This window comes from Dacryopinax primogenitus (genome assembly GCF_000292625.1).
Source record: "Dacryopinax primogenitus strain DJM-731 SS1 chromosome Unknown DACRYscaffold_6, whole genome shotgun sequence".
Lineage (NCBI taxonomy): Eukaryota > Fungi > Basidiomycota > Dacrymycetes > Dacrymycetales > Dacrymycetaceae > Dacryopinax > Dacryopinax primogenitus.
This window is the reverse complement of record NW_024467203.1, coordinates 852,510-867,447: the sequence shown is the minus strand read 5'-3', so window position 1 is coordinate 867,447 and position 14,938 is coordinate 852,510. Positions and strand designations below refer to the sequence as shown.

At 49.8% G+C, this 14,938-nt stretch overlaps 7 protein-coding genes across 7 annotated transcripts; 4 read left to right on the top strand and 3 right to left on the bottom strand.

Annotated features, from left to right (window-relative positions):
• The first annotated feature begins 22 nt into the window (after positions 1-22).
• On the top strand, positions 23-1,587 carry DACRYDRAFT_21478 (uncharacterized protein). The gene is made up of 10 exons (XM_040772415.1): positions 23-163; positions 219-240; positions 294-433; positions 490-561; positions 610-643; positions 690-724; positions 775-908; positions 952-1,034; positions 1,088-1,339; positions 1,427-1,587. The coding sequence occupies exons 3-10, from the start codon at positions 307-309 to the stop codon at positions 1,527-1,529; spliced, it is 840 nt and encodes a 279-aa protein (XP_040630116.1). The 5' UTR covers positions 23-163; positions 219-240; positions 294-306; the 3' UTR covers positions 1,530-1,587.
• A 2,516-nt stretch (positions 1,588-4,103) lies between these two features.
• Positions 4,104-4,465, top strand: DACRYDRAFT_40613 (uncharacterized protein; the record flags this gene model as incomplete). The annotated part of the gene is made up of 3 exons (XM_040774486.1): positions 4,104-4,250; positions 4,302-4,322; positions 4,376-4,465. Coding segments are annotated over 3 exons (258 nt in total), but the record flags the coding sequence as incomplete, so codon positions are not given.
• A 1,270-nt stretch (positions 4,466-5,735) lies between these two features.
• On the bottom strand, positions 5,736-6,363 carry DACRYDRAFT_50016 (HIT-like protein; the record flags this gene model as incomplete). Its single annotated transcript, XM_040774960.1, has 3 exons — positions 5,736-5,956; positions 6,010-6,156; positions 6,216-6,363. The coding sequence occupies 3 exons, from the start codon at positions 6,361-6,363 to the stop codon at positions 5,736-5,738; spliced, it is 516 nt and encodes a 171-aa protein (XP_040630114.1).
• Positions 6,364-6,444: 81 nt separating this feature from the next.
• DACRYDRAFT_106385 (cobW-domain-containing protein) lies at positions 6,445-7,949 on the bottom strand (the record flags this gene model as incomplete). The annotated part of the gene is made up of 8 exons (XM_040768259.1): positions 6,445-6,727; positions 6,780-7,028; positions 7,076-7,162; positions 7,216-7,357; positions 7,383-7,580; positions 7,634-7,737; positions 7,788-7,877; positions 7,927-7,949. The coding sequence occupies 8 exons, from the start codon at positions 7,947-7,949 to the stop codon at positions 6,445-6,447; spliced, it is 1,176 nt and encodes a 391-aa protein (XP_040630113.1).
• A 265-nt stretch (positions 7,950-8,214) lies between these two features.
• On the top strand, positions 8,215-9,144 carry DACRYDRAFT_88207 (uncharacterized protein; the record flags this gene model as incomplete). Its single annotated transcript, XM_040776840.1, has 6 exons — positions 8,215-8,267; positions 8,326-8,433; positions 8,485-8,607; positions 8,655-8,716; positions 8,766-8,833; positions 8,884-9,144. 6 exons carry the CDS (start codon positions 8,215-8,217, stop codon positions 9,142-9,144), a joined length of 675 nt encoding a protein of 224 aa, XP_040630112.1.
• A 170-nt stretch (positions 9,145-9,314) lies between these two features.
• Positions 9,315-10,736, bottom strand: DACRYDRAFT_50545 (UAA transporter; the record flags this gene model as incomplete). The annotated part of the gene is made up of 4 exons (XM_040774991.1): positions 9,315-9,373; positions 9,424-9,563; positions 9,616-10,564; positions 10,673-10,736. Coding segments are annotated over 4 exons (1,212 nt in total), but the record flags the coding sequence as incomplete, so codon positions are not given.
• A 271-nt stretch (positions 10,737-11,007) lies between these two features.
• On the top strand, positions 11,008-14,695 carry DACRYDRAFT_106382 (translation elongation factor 2; the record flags this gene model as incomplete). Its single annotated transcript, XM_040768258.1, has 9 exons — positions 11,008-11,245; positions 11,296-12,022; positions 12,075-13,000; positions 13,053-13,174; positions 13,228-13,324; positions 13,375-13,789; positions 13,843-14,216; positions 14,266-14,455; positions 14,506-14,695. The coding sequence occupies 9 exons, from the start codon at positions 11,008-11,010 to the stop codon at positions 14,693-14,695; spliced, it is 3,279 nt and encodes a 1,092-aa protein (XP_040630110.1).
• Positions 14,696-14,938: the final 243 nt, after the last annotated feature.

Sequence of the window (14,938 nt, the reverse complement as noted above, 5' to 3'; positions counted from 1 at the left end):
CCCCCCCCCCCCTTCTGATCTTATTTGTTGACTGAACTTTGATGACTGTATCAAGGCGTTATTAGGCTTCTCCGTCAAGCCTTACTGGAAAGTCATCGCACCGGCTGGACCGTGAGAGCTGCACTCTGTCAGGAAGGGGTGTGTCATATTCACACAGAGTGGTGTCCGTCAATTGATCCCAAATGAATGAATAAAACACGCTGATAGCCTTGGGATAGTCGACAGATTTTGGGGATGCGGGCTAGTGTTCCTCCTTTCTACTTGTCTCGACCTATAATTGATGTACTGAATAGATACCGCAATTTCATGATGGCCTGCACCGCGCTAATGACCCAGACCGCTCAACCATCATACGCTAGGCTTCTTCGCCCTAATAACGTGAGCCCAGGTGTGCGACAGCTACAGCACTGGCTAGAGACTGCGTGGAGAACAGGTGTCTTGTATCCTCAAAGCCAACAAGCACCCTATATTCTGACGCGCCGCCTTCAGGTTACGACAAAGAAGGTGCAGCGCACTTTAAGCGACATATAGTGGGTACCCGTAAATGGATTGGAACGGCAGGTGAGCGTCTGATCCATAGTCTTGAAACTCGAGTTCATTCGGAGCTAGACATTTGGGTTGTGTTCTCCTATTTGGGCATACCGTAAGCCAGCCCTGTGTACTCGGAACTGGCCATTATTGATTGATAGAGCTCAACTTGTCGATTTTCGCAAAAATCGAAACGGTAAGGTTGAGTACTCGATAAATGCCTCTGGCTCACTGAGCTACTCGCAGCACCGACAGCCCTTCAGGAATGGGTGAAGAAATACTTCAGTGAAGCAGAAAACTCTCGCTCTGCGATGACCGCATTCGATTTATTGAACTCGTCGCCTGTTTTGATTGCCAACAAGCTTCCTATAATCCTCCAGGTAGGATTTTTCAAGTACAGGGAGAGTGCTGACAAGTTTGCAGCATGCAGGACATTCTAGAACAATTGTCGGATACGAACAAGACAAGAGTGGTGGTGTAAACCTTCTCCTTCTGGATCCAGCAAAGCGAGTTCTCTTTTTTTTATTGGCTCTTTGAGCAAAAATTAAACCGCAGCAAGAACCTTGTCTGAAGAAGTCAGACAGAAGGCCATCAGCCTCTTGCAGCCCGATCTTGGGACGAAGATACCTCGAGGAATAACAGCAGGATTTGTGCAGAAAATGATGAAGCGAACGGTCACGGGCGATATTCCCCCACGAGTGGATGAAGTCGTCAATGAGGTTCCGGCAAATAATGTTCAATCCGTCGTAGTGGACGAGAAGAGCGCTGGATCCCTTTTGTCTGCGGTACGAGTAAACTTGAGGAACCTCAGGTGAGTGTAAGGACCCTTTTTGTGTTGATTACGCCAGAGGTGGCTGTGAGGCTTCTTCTGAGCGCGTGCCTAATGTTTTGTGTCCAGCCGAAAGGACGAATATCAGTTGTTGTACTTTCCGTTGGAGGCACCGCTGAGCGAGGAGCAAAGAATGAGACGCAAGGTGGTGACGAGTGATATTGGTTGTTGAGATGAGAAAGTTAGTTATGAAATGCAATATACTCATGACTATGGTTGATGTTACTAAATAAAGTCATACTGTGGTGGCGTATGGAACTGAGACGTAGAGTTTGAGGGATTGGCATGAACCCACATCTCGACCTCCTCATGTCCCCTTTGGAAGTGTCTTCCGCAGAATCAAGAGAGAAGTCTGACGGTGACCGAGTTTTACAACAGCACGACCTCATCACGACGATCCATTGTCCTTTGTCCAGTCAAACTCCTCGTTATGCCGTACCGCTCGTGTTTCCATAAACGGAGGCCAATTCAGTGTGTCTTATTACGGAGTACCTCGCCGAACCGTGCGCTCAGTCCTGCAACTTCCCTCAGCATTCATTAATACCTTCTCTCATCAAGGTCAGCATAGGCTGGGCATAGGGCGCTCCTTCGTTACGTTGCCCCCTGACATGTGTCCCAACGTGCAATTCCAGAACTCGACGCCTGTCGATGATGTTAGCAACCCTCTGTTCATTTGCACCGAGACCCGTTGGCTCACTCGAGAGCACAAACGTGAGTGAGGCAGTCACAGTCCCCTTCCCATACTATTTTGGACCTTACCTTTCTTCCAGATAAACAAGAGCGCTGCACTAAGTTCAACGTCACGGCACTCATGGAAGTTGCGACCACGAGCCTGAAATCTCCTTATACTCGTATTTGCAAGCTTGCCGAAGGTGGTTAGATCTGTCTTTCCCTCATGCTATCTCTCTCATTTATCCTGCCAGGCTCGAACCACAAGGTGTACATGCTCGCCTTTCAAGATGGTCGGAATGCCATTGCTCGTATTCCTCACACATCGATGCCAGAGCGCGCTCTTTTGGTAGCCAGCGAGGCGGCAACCCTCAGCTTCCTTGCTTCCTCTTTCGAGCTTCCTGTCCCAACGGTTTTCGCCTACAGTGCACCTCAGGAACCCAACCCAGTCGAGGCACCCTACATGATTATGGAAAAGATGCCCGGCAAAGCTCTAAATGACTGCGTCGAGGGAGAAGTGGATCTGAACTCAGTTTACCGAGAGGTTATACACATGGAAGCACTGTTGCAGAAAGCCTCCTTGTCATGCATCGGCAGCCTCTTCTTCAAGAAAGATCTCCCGCATGGTCAGACAGAGCCACTATATGCAGATTCCGGAGATGATGATACATCTACTCCTTTCTGTATAGGTCCCTGCATGGATCCCGTCTTCAGTTATCTCAAGGCAGATGCTGGGAGCGACGAGAACGTTGACCGCGGCCCGTGTACGTAATTCCTTACGCGCCTCTGCCAAATAAGCATTTATCTGTGCAACTTGTAGGGCCCACGACTACAGCGTACTACAAAGCCATTCTTGCTGGCCAACTCAGAGGGATAGACTTTTACCGATGCGAGACACCACCTTCCATTGACGACCACCACTACAGGGCTCATTTGCATCGAGCTGCCTTACAGTACCTGCTCGACTTTGTTGACAGTGTACAGCTATCTCCACCGAAAGAATTCGACAGTTACCATATCCGGCACCCGGACCTACACCGCTCTAACTTGCTGGTGCAACCTTCGGATAACAAAGTATCCGCGTACCTCGATTGGCAAGCGGCTATGTCGGACAGCGCCTGGAACGGAGCGCGTGCACCGTCTTGCATGGTTGACGAAGACACGAACCCGACAGAAAGCTCGCAAGAAGAATCCGATCTGTATTGTGCGTTGTTGGGAGACATGGAAGATACATCGTCGGAAATAGCGCATCTTGCAGCCATAACTCGCCATCCCGCAAGGCCGTTTCTTCCTGACCTTCTTCGCTTGGTTACCGAGTCGCGGTGGGATGCCATGATGCAGGCCATTTGGTTGACTCTCTTGTGGGCCCAAAATCAGGAAGAATTTGGCGAATTCTTGAGAGTCGAGGTTTGGTCCGGAAACCCGCCATTGTCCGAGCTACCGTTTACTCTGGATGATCTCAGCGAGATCCAGCAATTGCTAGAAGAACATGAGTGGATTCGGGAAAAGCAGAAGGAAGTAGCGCACAAATTAGAGGTTGGAACGGACGGGCATTGTACAGTGGACAAGGACGAAGAAGTGGCAAAACGAGCGGCAGAGCTTCGACGTGAATATACAATGGCTAGCTCTCCTGAAGAGGTGGCCGCCTGGTGGCCTTTTCCGGAGATAACCTAAACGTATTTTGGAACCATTTGTAGTGCTCCGTGCGATCGATGTTATACCGTAGTCTTCCAGATGGCTCGTTCAATAGGCAGGTATACTTGTTTCTTGGCAATCATCCCTGGTCGCTTGTTTGGATTGAGCAGAAGGCCATATGACGCCCGCTGTTTGGGAGACGCGCCCTGCAAAATTCAATCTCAGGTTCCCTCCCTCCCTTTCCTGCCTTCCTACTGCCCAAACCCGCCCTTTCTCTCTTCCCACCCCACCACCTCCCCTTCACTGCCTCGTGTTCTTCATCATGGATCCACAGCTCATCCATCCAGATGCTCCCATCGTCCAACCGCCCAGCTCTCCGGACCAGGATTCCTTCCTTCATGATCACATCGTCGCTGGCGGCGTAGCTCCATCAGATGTCTCCGCCGCTACAAGCCATCCAGAACACAAGTCGAAACCAAAACAAAAGAAATCTGAAAGGGATGTAGGCAAGACACTCCTACCTGTTGCTCGTGTTCAGAAGATCTTGAAGGCGGATAAGGAGATGTCGACATGTGGCAAGGACGCTGTGGTGCGTGGTAGTTTGTCGTTTTGCCCTCACGCGCAGCTTATCATACAACAGTTTCTCATCTCTGTTGCCGCCGTACGTCTCACCTCACGGCCTCCTTCCTATCACCGGACTCACATGCATGGTAGGAAGAGTTCATCAAGCGGCTGGCCCAAGCAGGACATCAACAAGCTCAACGAGACAAGCGCTCGACTGTCCAACAGCGTGATCTAGGTACGTCAACTGCTTCTGCCTATCCGAATATTCTGACGACTACGACGACAGCCACCGCCGTTCGTACAACGCAACATGAAGAGCTGGCTTTCCTCGAAGGTGTGATTTGAGGCCCCCGGCATCTTTTACCTCATATGAACGCTACCTTGTTGTATTTGTAGACATTATCCCGCCTGCAATGACATTATCACATGCCCTCGAGCTCTCAAGCCAGTTTGACCCGAACGACCTCTTCGCCGAATCCCCAAACGTATCAGCAGACCGCCATACCGATGGCAAAAGGAAAAGCAAGGAGAAAGGGTTGGGGCGGGAGGGAGTAGGGCACCTGGAACTGGACAGAGATGAGGGTGTTAAAGAGACACAGAGGGGCCATGGCGAAAAAGGAAGCGAGAAGAAACAAGGAGGCATCAATGGCACACTGTTTGGGACACACAACCTGTCGGACGTGCCTGTGGAGTCTCCGTCGCTTTCAGCATCTACCAACGGCGCTCACAGGCGAGATTCAGCTCCTATATCGCCTGCCCGATCATTTACACTGCATCATGCACTCTTCAATCCACCGATTCAGCAGCATCTGCACGGAGTACCCTTACCCACGCACTCTCACTCGCATTCTGGCCCGCATGCACATCACCACCACTACCATGTTCACTCTCCCGGTCAACCGCACGATTTCTCTTCTCCTCGTCTCTCTCCCGCCGCTAATGGAGTGCCGTACGGGTTGCCGTACCGAAGCCCCAATCATCCATATCCTCCCCCATCACCTGAAGGAACGTACGGGTCGGAACCACACTATTCACCCCGGGAGTCTCGTCATTCGCCCCATTCGCCCAGGGATACATTCTTCCCCCCGCCTCCGGACATACCATACCACCATCCCCTTCCCCCTCTTCCAGCACACTATCATGACTTCCCTCCCCCTCCCAGCCATTATGAGCCACGCGGTCCTACTCAATCTTATGGACCATATTGGAGTGGACCGGTCCGAGATGGCTACGATCGGGTGGAATATGGGGGTCCTCGAGAGTCGAGGGATCCCAGAGAACCCCGAGACCGAATTTACGACGATCGTCGAGACTCTCGTCTTCCTCCCCCTGGCTCTGGACGACCATTAGGCGATCATGATCCTCGTCATCCTTATCCTAACACGGAGGAAAGGCGATAGCTGTATGACATGCAAATTTACATACTATTACGTTGGGCATGTGCTGAGCGACGATGCTGCCATCCTTTGGGCAGGCCTCTATTATTGGACATGTTCACCTAATGCTGCAATCATAATCTACTTCTGATCCTGTCCGCCATGTTTCTGCCTGTATCCTCATCTAGCTCTTCACGCCTGTGATATTCCGACATCACCATTTCATGATGGTTCATTGATCTATTGGTTGGTGATTGGGTTGAGGGCGGTTCCACCGTTCTGGGGGCCGGCACCATGTGGAAATGCACATGGGGCACCGCCTGGCCATAACCTTGGTTGCAAACAACATTAAGGTCTGGGTGTTGGGTTGCTAAATCTGTACGTCAGCATGCGATGAATCAGAATGACTGATGGTCATGCCTCTCGTGATCGCATTTGCAATGGTCGATAATGCTTCTCCGACAGCTCGGCTGTAGTCTGATGGAAGATCTGAAAGATTTGAACAATGCATTTTGGGCACGACAAGCGTGTGCCCTGGTCTGATTGGCAGGATATCTTAGCAATGAATCAGTGGATCGGCAACCAAGATGATAAGAGGGCAACAGTGCCCGTACCCAAAAATGCGATCACCATGTCAGTCTCTAGAACTCGAAAAGCCGGGAGTTTATTTGCGATAATATTGCAAAAGGGACATGTGTCATATGACGTCCATTTCAGCGGTGTCCGTTTGTTCACAGCTTCATCGATCATGAAAGAAGTCATTGGTGAAGTCTAAAGGTATCTATTAGAGGTGAAGTCCAAGGTATCTCGTAGAGGTGAAGCCTCCGCGGGTTGTACTGATTTCTAACATGATTTGATACCAAGATATCGGTATAAACTTGGTGACAATGCAACGGTTCCACTCAGGCCCTTGCCAATAAATACAAGCTTTCCGTTCAAGCGTACTCCCTCTATTCCGATCACCTCATTAATGTCATAGATGTTCCGGACACCTTGCAAAATGTATTCCTTTCCGTCTGCGCTGAAGATGCCTTTCGCGCGTAATATCTCGTAATCGACTGTTTCAAAGCCTTCTGGGCTCAGTAAGACATTATCCCAAAGAAGGGACCTAATAAATTCATCTAGCCTGCAAACTCGAAGTGATCAGTTGGGCAGTCACTTCACACGACATCGCGTACTTTTTCGTTTGGTTGACATCCAACGGAGGTAAATCAATGATACACGCAGAAATCTCGTTGAGATAGCTGACATGCGAATGATGCGTGTGGGACGGATCGTTGCAATGACTCTCCTCACCACATGAATCTATTGACCCGAAAGCAGATGGGAATTCTGGCAGTTTTTCGTACGCGTTCAGCCCCAGGATTAGTTCTAAGTTGACTGCCCCGTGCCGGGTGAGGAGTTGAGGGGCCGTCGGATTAATACCTCTGCAAGAAGAGTAAGCCAGTGATTATAGACTCGCACGACCGCATACCGAATGATTGTTTCGAGGGCGTTTAATTGAGAAGCCGTGGCTATGTCGGTCTTGTTGACAAGAACAACGTCAGCACATGCTACCTGTCTGCGGGCCACATTATAGTCATTAAAAGACAGTCGATTTAGGTAAAAACATACCTTTGCCCATCATTAACGCAATTTTCAGACCGTTCGCTGAGCTGTGCTGCGCCAAATACGGAATCAATAACACACACCACCCCGTCGAGATAGATATCAGACGCCAATTCTTCGTTTTGCCAGAACATGACAGCAATTGGACCTGTGTGAAGCATGAGCGGGCTCACAAAGCGGCGTAGGCAAGCCACCTGGATCGGCTACTCCAGTAGTTTCCAGAAGAATATAATCGAATTTCCCCTTCTTCTTCATCAGCTTTTCGATAGCGGCAGCGCCGGAATCCTTGACAGAACAGCATAGACATCCATTGGCAAGCTCGAGCACTTCCTCGGTCAGACCAAATTCGGAAGAAACATTGATCGTCCGTGCTTTGCGATTTTAGATAGAGGTCGATATCAATCAAGCATTGTGCTAGACCTACATTCGATGTCGGCTGTGTCCGCAAACTCGTTCATAATCACTGCGATTCGTCTCCCGTGATTTTCCGTCAGAATATAATTCAACAACGTTGTCTTGCCAGCTCCACTGTCGCCTTGCTTAGCATACTGCGGCATTCTGGAAGGAATATCACCAACAGATACCCGGTCACGATTGTGAGAGGAACACGATCATCATCATCTTGTGGAGGGTCAGCCTCTTGTGCAATAAGAGCTTCCGATAGCTGCCTGGAGCAGGCCATTTAGAAGGAAAACAACGTGAACACCAGTTGCATACGGGATTTCTTCGCCATCTTCCATTATTCTAATACAAACTCCTGTTGTGAGTTGATATATGTGTTGTACTGCAGCTGTAGGATACTTGAAGTTAGCAGCCTGGTTGCATGCTGACTGAACTGGTGAGGAGCCGGGCGGGTCCAACCTCAGAAGGGTTGCCGCCACTCGCTTATTATAAACCATCGCGAGGCCGTCGCGACAAACCAACCGAACAATCCCACCCACCTTTTGCGTGTTTTCCTTACTCTAAGCATCCAACACCGTTCTTTCGATTGTCGTTGTACTGGCTATGTCTTACATTGCTCAACAGGATATGCCAGCACTTCCGGGCAAGGAATGGAGGTAGGCACATGAAGACTGCACAGTGTTCAATGTGTTCATGATATCCTTCCTAACTCAGATATGAGATGCGAAGAGAATGTCAAGAGATCATACCTGGACTTCTTTTGGGACCGTTCCAGGTATCCAAGGATCTTGATACTCTTCTTGCGCTCGGTGTCACCCATATGTGCGTAGCTCACATCACTCAATTGCAAACACATGACTCATGTGTTGCTAGACTCTGTATTCGTGATCCGAAGGAGGCTTTCCTCGTCAAGGCCCGCTTTAAAGATCGCTTTCAGTACATGGTGCTGGACGTGATGGATAATGATGATCAAAATCTTATTAGCCTGTTCAGCGAGTAAGGGCTCTTCCCGCACATAGAACGCGCTGACGCATTGCCAACAGGCCAAAACAATTCATTTATGATGCCATCAACGGTGGAGGAACCGTGCTTGTCCATTGCAATGGTGATTCCTCTCTATCCTCATGACGGTTCCCTAGCTGATGGTTTTGTAGGTGGTATTAGTCTTTCGCCGACTTTCGTCATCCTCTTCATCATGCAGCACAACTCGATGTCCTACACTGTATGGGTCATATCTGCGCTGTTGGATGCACCTGACCCATCGTATGATAGGAAGCCTTGCATTATGTTCAGAACAAGAGATACTGTATTTCCCCCAATACTGGCTTCATGGCCCAGTTGAAAGAGTATGAACCAATCTACCGAGCACAGAAGGCCATTCTAGCAATGCCGCAACGACCAGACCGTATGATAAGCAACCGGAGGAAGCGCGACGAGGATGAGGACGATGAGTTGGAATGGAATTCTAGGCGACCTCATGGTCCCATGGACCAGCACGAGGAAGAGGATCAAGCAATGGACATTGCTACTTGATCGATTCTACTGGGTCGCAATACTCTTTTCGTTGGGTTGTCCTCGCGCCGGGATGCATACCTGTATTGATACATTAACATGTAATAAAAGTTGCACTCATTTATAACGGGACTCACAGGAATCTAAGAGTGTGCTGTCTGGTCTGCCTACTCGCCGGCCCGCGCCACCGTTCAAAGCGATTTCAGTTTCGCTTTTTCTTTCTCTTGTAAAACACGTTTCGCATGTATATCTGTGTGCCGGTGAGATAGTTACCACTGCGAGGCAAGGGCTGAACCGCACCATTCCGCTTCACCCAGGCTTCAAGCACGATGCCAGCGAAGACAACACCGGCACCAGCCCATTGTCCGAAGGTCAAACGATGATTGTATACAAACACTGACAGGACCATGGTGAACATTTTACGCGTCAATGTGATTGTTCTACGCGAAATGTTTAGTGCGGTTCTTTCGTAGAAATAAGGAACCGGCTTACACCAAGGTGAGAGAACCAAAGTGTTGCAGTGTTTCAAAGATAAAAAGCTGACCAAGAGCACCAGTCAAGGCATATTGCCCTAATGGTATGATGATGGAAGGATGTGTACGGATAAAATCTATGGCTGCGAACAACTCGGGAGTCATAGAATGTGACGGGTGAATTACCGGAATAAAAGGCAGAGGCATAACCAGCAAGCCTGTTGTCAGTGCGGTGGAGAACAAGTTTATGAAGAACATCATCTGCTGGCCATTGACTCGATACCGTGAGAATATCTCATCTTGTGTCGAGTTGGTAGCGCCATCGATTGCGAGATTGACAATAAGGAGACTGAGGCCATAGATACTTGACCGAGAACCGGTTTCGCCACTCTTTGAAGTTCCAAATCCCATGAACATGCCAATGCCTAGCGTCACCATCGCGACGACGACATATTTGTGCAAGGCAAACTTGCGACGATACAAAAGCACGTTCATGATCATGACCGGCACCAATTTGCACGATTTCGCAAGTACCATTGTCGGATACGAAATATGCGACAAAGATGCGAAGCCGAACGGTGATGCGACAGTGATGAGAACAGAGCACTGTAAGTACCGAAGTATGACCTCCTTCGCCGAGTACTTTAAAACTGGGGCATGTCCATCGTAACCCCCTCGGTGGTGACCGTTGGTGTTAAGATCTTCTTTCTTTATCCGAGAATTGTCCATATCCTTTCTGGGAGATGATCCGTTTGCTACTTTGTGCGCCGGCTGACGAGGAGATGATCGATGTCGGAGAGGCTTGGAGAGACCTAATGTGACAAATACGGTGTCACCACGCGACTGTCGCAGAAGGAGATACATAAACGCAGCTAAAGTGCAGCATGCACTTTGGAGTGTATTGATGAAAAGCGGGGAGTCAAACTTCTCCAAAGTGGGGCGGATGATGGACCGGAACGGAACAGAGACTACGGAAGTTGTTATAGGTTGAGAAGGCGGGATGCAAAAAAAGACTTGCGTCTTTCCTGAGCCACCGCCCACAGCTACGGTATGATATCAGCGCTCGCTCCAAGGACTGTTTCCTTGCAAAATCATCACCAGGAACATGCTGTACACGCCCACAACGCAAACACCCAATCTGTGGTTCGTTGTCACGACAGCACACAGAGCAGCAAACCGAATACATACCTTATTACCCCCATTCTAGATCTGAAGCAGATATTCTAATTTCAAGTATTTGATGGACAACGGTATGTGGGTAGTGCACTGATCGATGGTGTGCAAGTGCAGTGGTGGTAATGAAAAGCCCGGGAGACGCGACGTGTCAGAGGAGACGGTAATTTCATGCGCCCTGTATCTGGCAGGAACTTCAGGGTCTCTCCTCATCGTCTGTCTCCTCTGCTTCAATATCATGAGCGCAGCCTCAGATCCGTCTCATGTACGGAACATCACCGTCACCGGCCATGTCGATCATGGCAAGACTACTTTTGTCGACTCTCTTCTGGCGGCGAACAACATAATATCTGCTCGTATGGCTGGCAAAATACGGTTCCTGGACAGTAGAGAAGATGAACAAGAGAGGGGCATCACTATGGAGAGCAGTGCTGTATCTTTGCGCTTCCAAGTCTTGAGAAGAAATGCGACCGGTAGTGGGTGTTTCAAAAAAAAAAGCTGGACCGCACAAGCTGATGAGACGCAGATGACTTTCTAGAGAGTTTCGTTATCAACCTCATCGATACTCCTGGCCATGTGGACTTTTCGATCGAGGTGTCAACCGCCTCTCGCCTATGCGATGGCGCCCTTGTCCTTGTGGATGCAGTGGAAGGAGTCTGCACACAAACAATTTCTGTGCTCCGACAGGCTTGGCAAGACCGGCTCCGGCCCATTCTCGTGATCAACAAGATTGATCGCTTGATAACCGAACTTCAGCTCTCCCCTATAGAAGCCCATCATCACCTAAGCCAAGTTGTAGAGCAAGTAAACGCTGTAATGGGAAGCTTCTTCGCGTCCGAACGCATGGAGGATGACCTGCGTTGGCGTGAAGAGCGTGAGAAGCGTCTACAGATGAGGAAGGAAAAGGAAAGCGGCTTGGAAGATGCAGCAGGAGATGAGATAGTTTTTCACGAGTTCCAGGAAAGGGACGATGAAGATATCTACTTCACCCCCGAACGTGGAAATGTCATATTCGCTTCAGCAATCGATGCCTGGGCGTTCCGCATTGGTACATTCTCTAGGCTATACGCGGATAAGCTTGGTATCAAGGAAGAAAGTCTTAGGCGAACACTTTGGGGTGACTTCTTTCTAGATCCGAAAACCAAAAGAGTGGTTGGCCGTAAAGGCTTGAAGGGTAGAAATCTCAAGCCCATGTTTGTTCAGTTTGTACTTGAGAACATCTGGGCCGTCTATCATAACGTTGTCATCACCCCGTAAGCCTGATCATTTGTCCTATCGCATACATCGGTTTCATATTAGTGTTAGGAACCAAGATAAGGTTAATAAGATCGTCTCTACGCTCAACCTCAAAATTCAGCCACGCGACCTCAACTCCAAAGATTCGCGGCATCTGCTTTCTGTGATCTTCTCCAAGTGGCTCTCTTTAGCTTCATGCACATTCCAAGCTGTTGTGGACGTGATCCCACCCCCATCCGTAGCCCAGAGGACGAGGCTCCCGAAGGTGCTCTACCCGGATCTACACGAGCAGGCCGTGAATGCGAAAACAAGGCTGGAAGAAAACCTGTACTCTTGCGACGCCAGCGACGGCGCCTCTGTTGTTGCGTACGTCAGCAAAATGTTTGCGGTGCCGAGCAAAGAATTGCCGGAAAACAAGCAGCGTGGGCTGACTGCAGAAGAAATGCGTCAACGGGGACGAGATGCTCGTGTTCGGCGATCTCAGGTTGAAGAGGGCTCATTGGAAGATAGGGCCATTGCTGTTCGTGAAGACTCCGTCGAGCCATCCGGGGAAACTGTATCGAAAAATCCATCCGCGGTCGTGGAGAATGACAACACCGAAGCCCTTCTTGGTTTCGCCAGAATTTACTCCGGCACCATGAAACAAGGAACGCATATGTACTGTGTGCTCCCACGATACGACGCGTCGCTTGGGCCAAGACATGCCAGTAACATCAAGCATCTGCAAGTCATCCAAGTAACCACACTTTACACAATAATGGGACGTGACCTTGTTCCTGTACAAGCCGTTCCTGCTGGAAATGTATTTGCAATTGGTGGACTTGGAGGTGTGGTGCTTCGAAACGCTACATTATGCAGTCCCAATGGAGCCAGTATACACAGCGAAGACTCGATTGCCTCGAATGAAGTAGAAAGCGATTGCCTCGTCAATTTATCTTCAACAGGTTACCAGGCGGCTCCGATTGTGCGTGTCGCATTGGAACCCGCAGAACCGGGTACGGGCTTCTATCTCACACTCATGTGTAAACTGACCCTGATTGCCCCCAGCAAATATGCCGAAGTTAATCAGAGGGCTCCGCCTTCTGTCACAAGCTGACCCATGCGTGGAGACTTTCCAGCAGCAAACTGGCGAGTATGTCATCATCACGGCTGGCGAACTCCATCTTGAGGTGAGGGCTTCCTCCCGCCACAAACAACAGTCGAATAACATGCGGACCTGAAGCGATGCTTGAAAGACTTGCGCGAGAGGTTCGCAAAAATCGACATCCAAGCATCCAAGCCGATTGTACCCTTCCGTGAGACGGCTATCAGGGTTGCCGGTAAGGCGACTTCCATTAAATTGCGATGTCTTGTCTAATTAACTGTTTAGAAATGGCGCCACCGAAAAGCCAGGACTTGCCCAGAGGGACCGTGAAAGGGAGCTCTACCCAGGGACTGGTCACTTTCAGCATCAGAGCAAGGCCGCTTCCATCTTCCGTCATCTCTTTCTTACAGTCCAATGTCCATGTTATCCAAGAGATACAAGGGGGTCGGGGTATGCAACGGGTCACGTCGAATGTACGTACAAGGGTAGAAGGTGTCCTGGCCATGGAGGAAGATGTACTCGGAGAAGAAACTGAAAACCGTCCAACCGTCCAACCCCAAGGTTTCTGGACAGAACTGGAAGAGCTCCTAACCGCCGCTGGACCAGACTGGTCAAAGATCGCAGATCAGATATGGGCGTTTGGACCCAAGAGGATAGGCAGCTGCATGTTGATAGACCAAACTGGTGGTTCTTTCCGATCGTACGTTATACAGTCGCATCCTGCCTGGTGATAGAATCTCATAGCCCTGGCAGCCTTCGAAGGCGAACGAGCACAGAGACAAGAGAAAGTGGGGTCGAGGTGTCGGCTGAGCAACCTAATTTTGTGTCAGACTCGAATGCACTGTCTCTTCACAGTCCCGTATACTTCGACGCGGCTGTTGAAACAGGATTTCAGATAGCCACCTTCCAGGGGCCGCTCTGTGCGGAGCCTGTTGTGGGAATGGCGTACTTCGTACAAAATTTGAACTACGACCTGGCTGTTCTAGAAATGGAGGAAAATCGGATCAGATTACCTCAGATCACGGGCAGTGTCATCACTGGGGTACGAGAAGCGTGTCGTGCTGGCATGGTAGATTGGAGCCCCCGGCTTATGATGGCTATGTACGCATGCGATATACAAGCTTCGAGTACGTGCATTCGAGTGTCAGGCTGGTTGGCCCTAATTGAGTTCGCTAGCCGATGTCCTTGGTAAGGTTTACGGTGTTATTTCTAGGCGAAGAGGTCGAATCGTTGCGGAGGAGATGAAGGAGGGAACAAGCTTCTTCACGATCAGAGCTCTTCTTCCCGTGGTGGAAAGCTTCGGATTTGCGGACGACATCCGAAAACGAACCAGTGGCGCCGCTAGCCCACAGTTGATTTTCAACGGGTACGCGCGCCGAGAACCGTCCAGGCAGAGGCCTCGCTGACACTGAACAGATATGAGATACTAGACCAAGATCCATTCTGGGTGCCAACAACAGAAGAAGAGCTGGAGGATCTTGGCGAAAAGGCGGACAGGATCAACATCGCCAAAATGTATATGGACGCTGTGCGTGAAAGGAAAGGTCTGAGTGTGGATAAGAAAATAGTTGAGTTCGCGGAGAAGCAGCGGACATTGAAACGCTAGAGGGTATTCTGTGCCCAATCAACTCGTCCAACCGTTCACAATGATAGTTTAGACTTAGGATTGTCATCTCTTGCAGGTCGGGTGTCATCATACGTATACAATCATTAAAAGCATTTATTCTATATACCCTAGTTATAGTACTGTAGCTCCTTACGTATCGTCCCTGGTTATCCATCCGCGGGTGCGGATACGAGCCGCCACCTTCTGTGATGAAGCAATGTCCCTAGTTCGTCCCTCTGGCAG

Excerpts from the sequence above, each read along its gene's own strand:
- DACRYDRAFT_21478 (XM_040772415.1), top strand. The coding sequence starts at position 307 with ATGATGGCCTGCACCGCGCTAATGACCCAGACCGCTCAACCATCATAC. Across the intron at positions 562-609 it reads TAAATGGATTGGAACGGCAG|ACATTTGGGTTGTGTTCTCC; the intron begins GTGAGCGTCTGA and ends ATTCGGAGCTAG. Across the intron at positions 725-774 it reads TTTTCGCAAAAATCGAAACG|CACCGACAGCCCTTCAGGAA; the intron begins GTAAGGTTGAGT and ends AGCTACTCGCAG.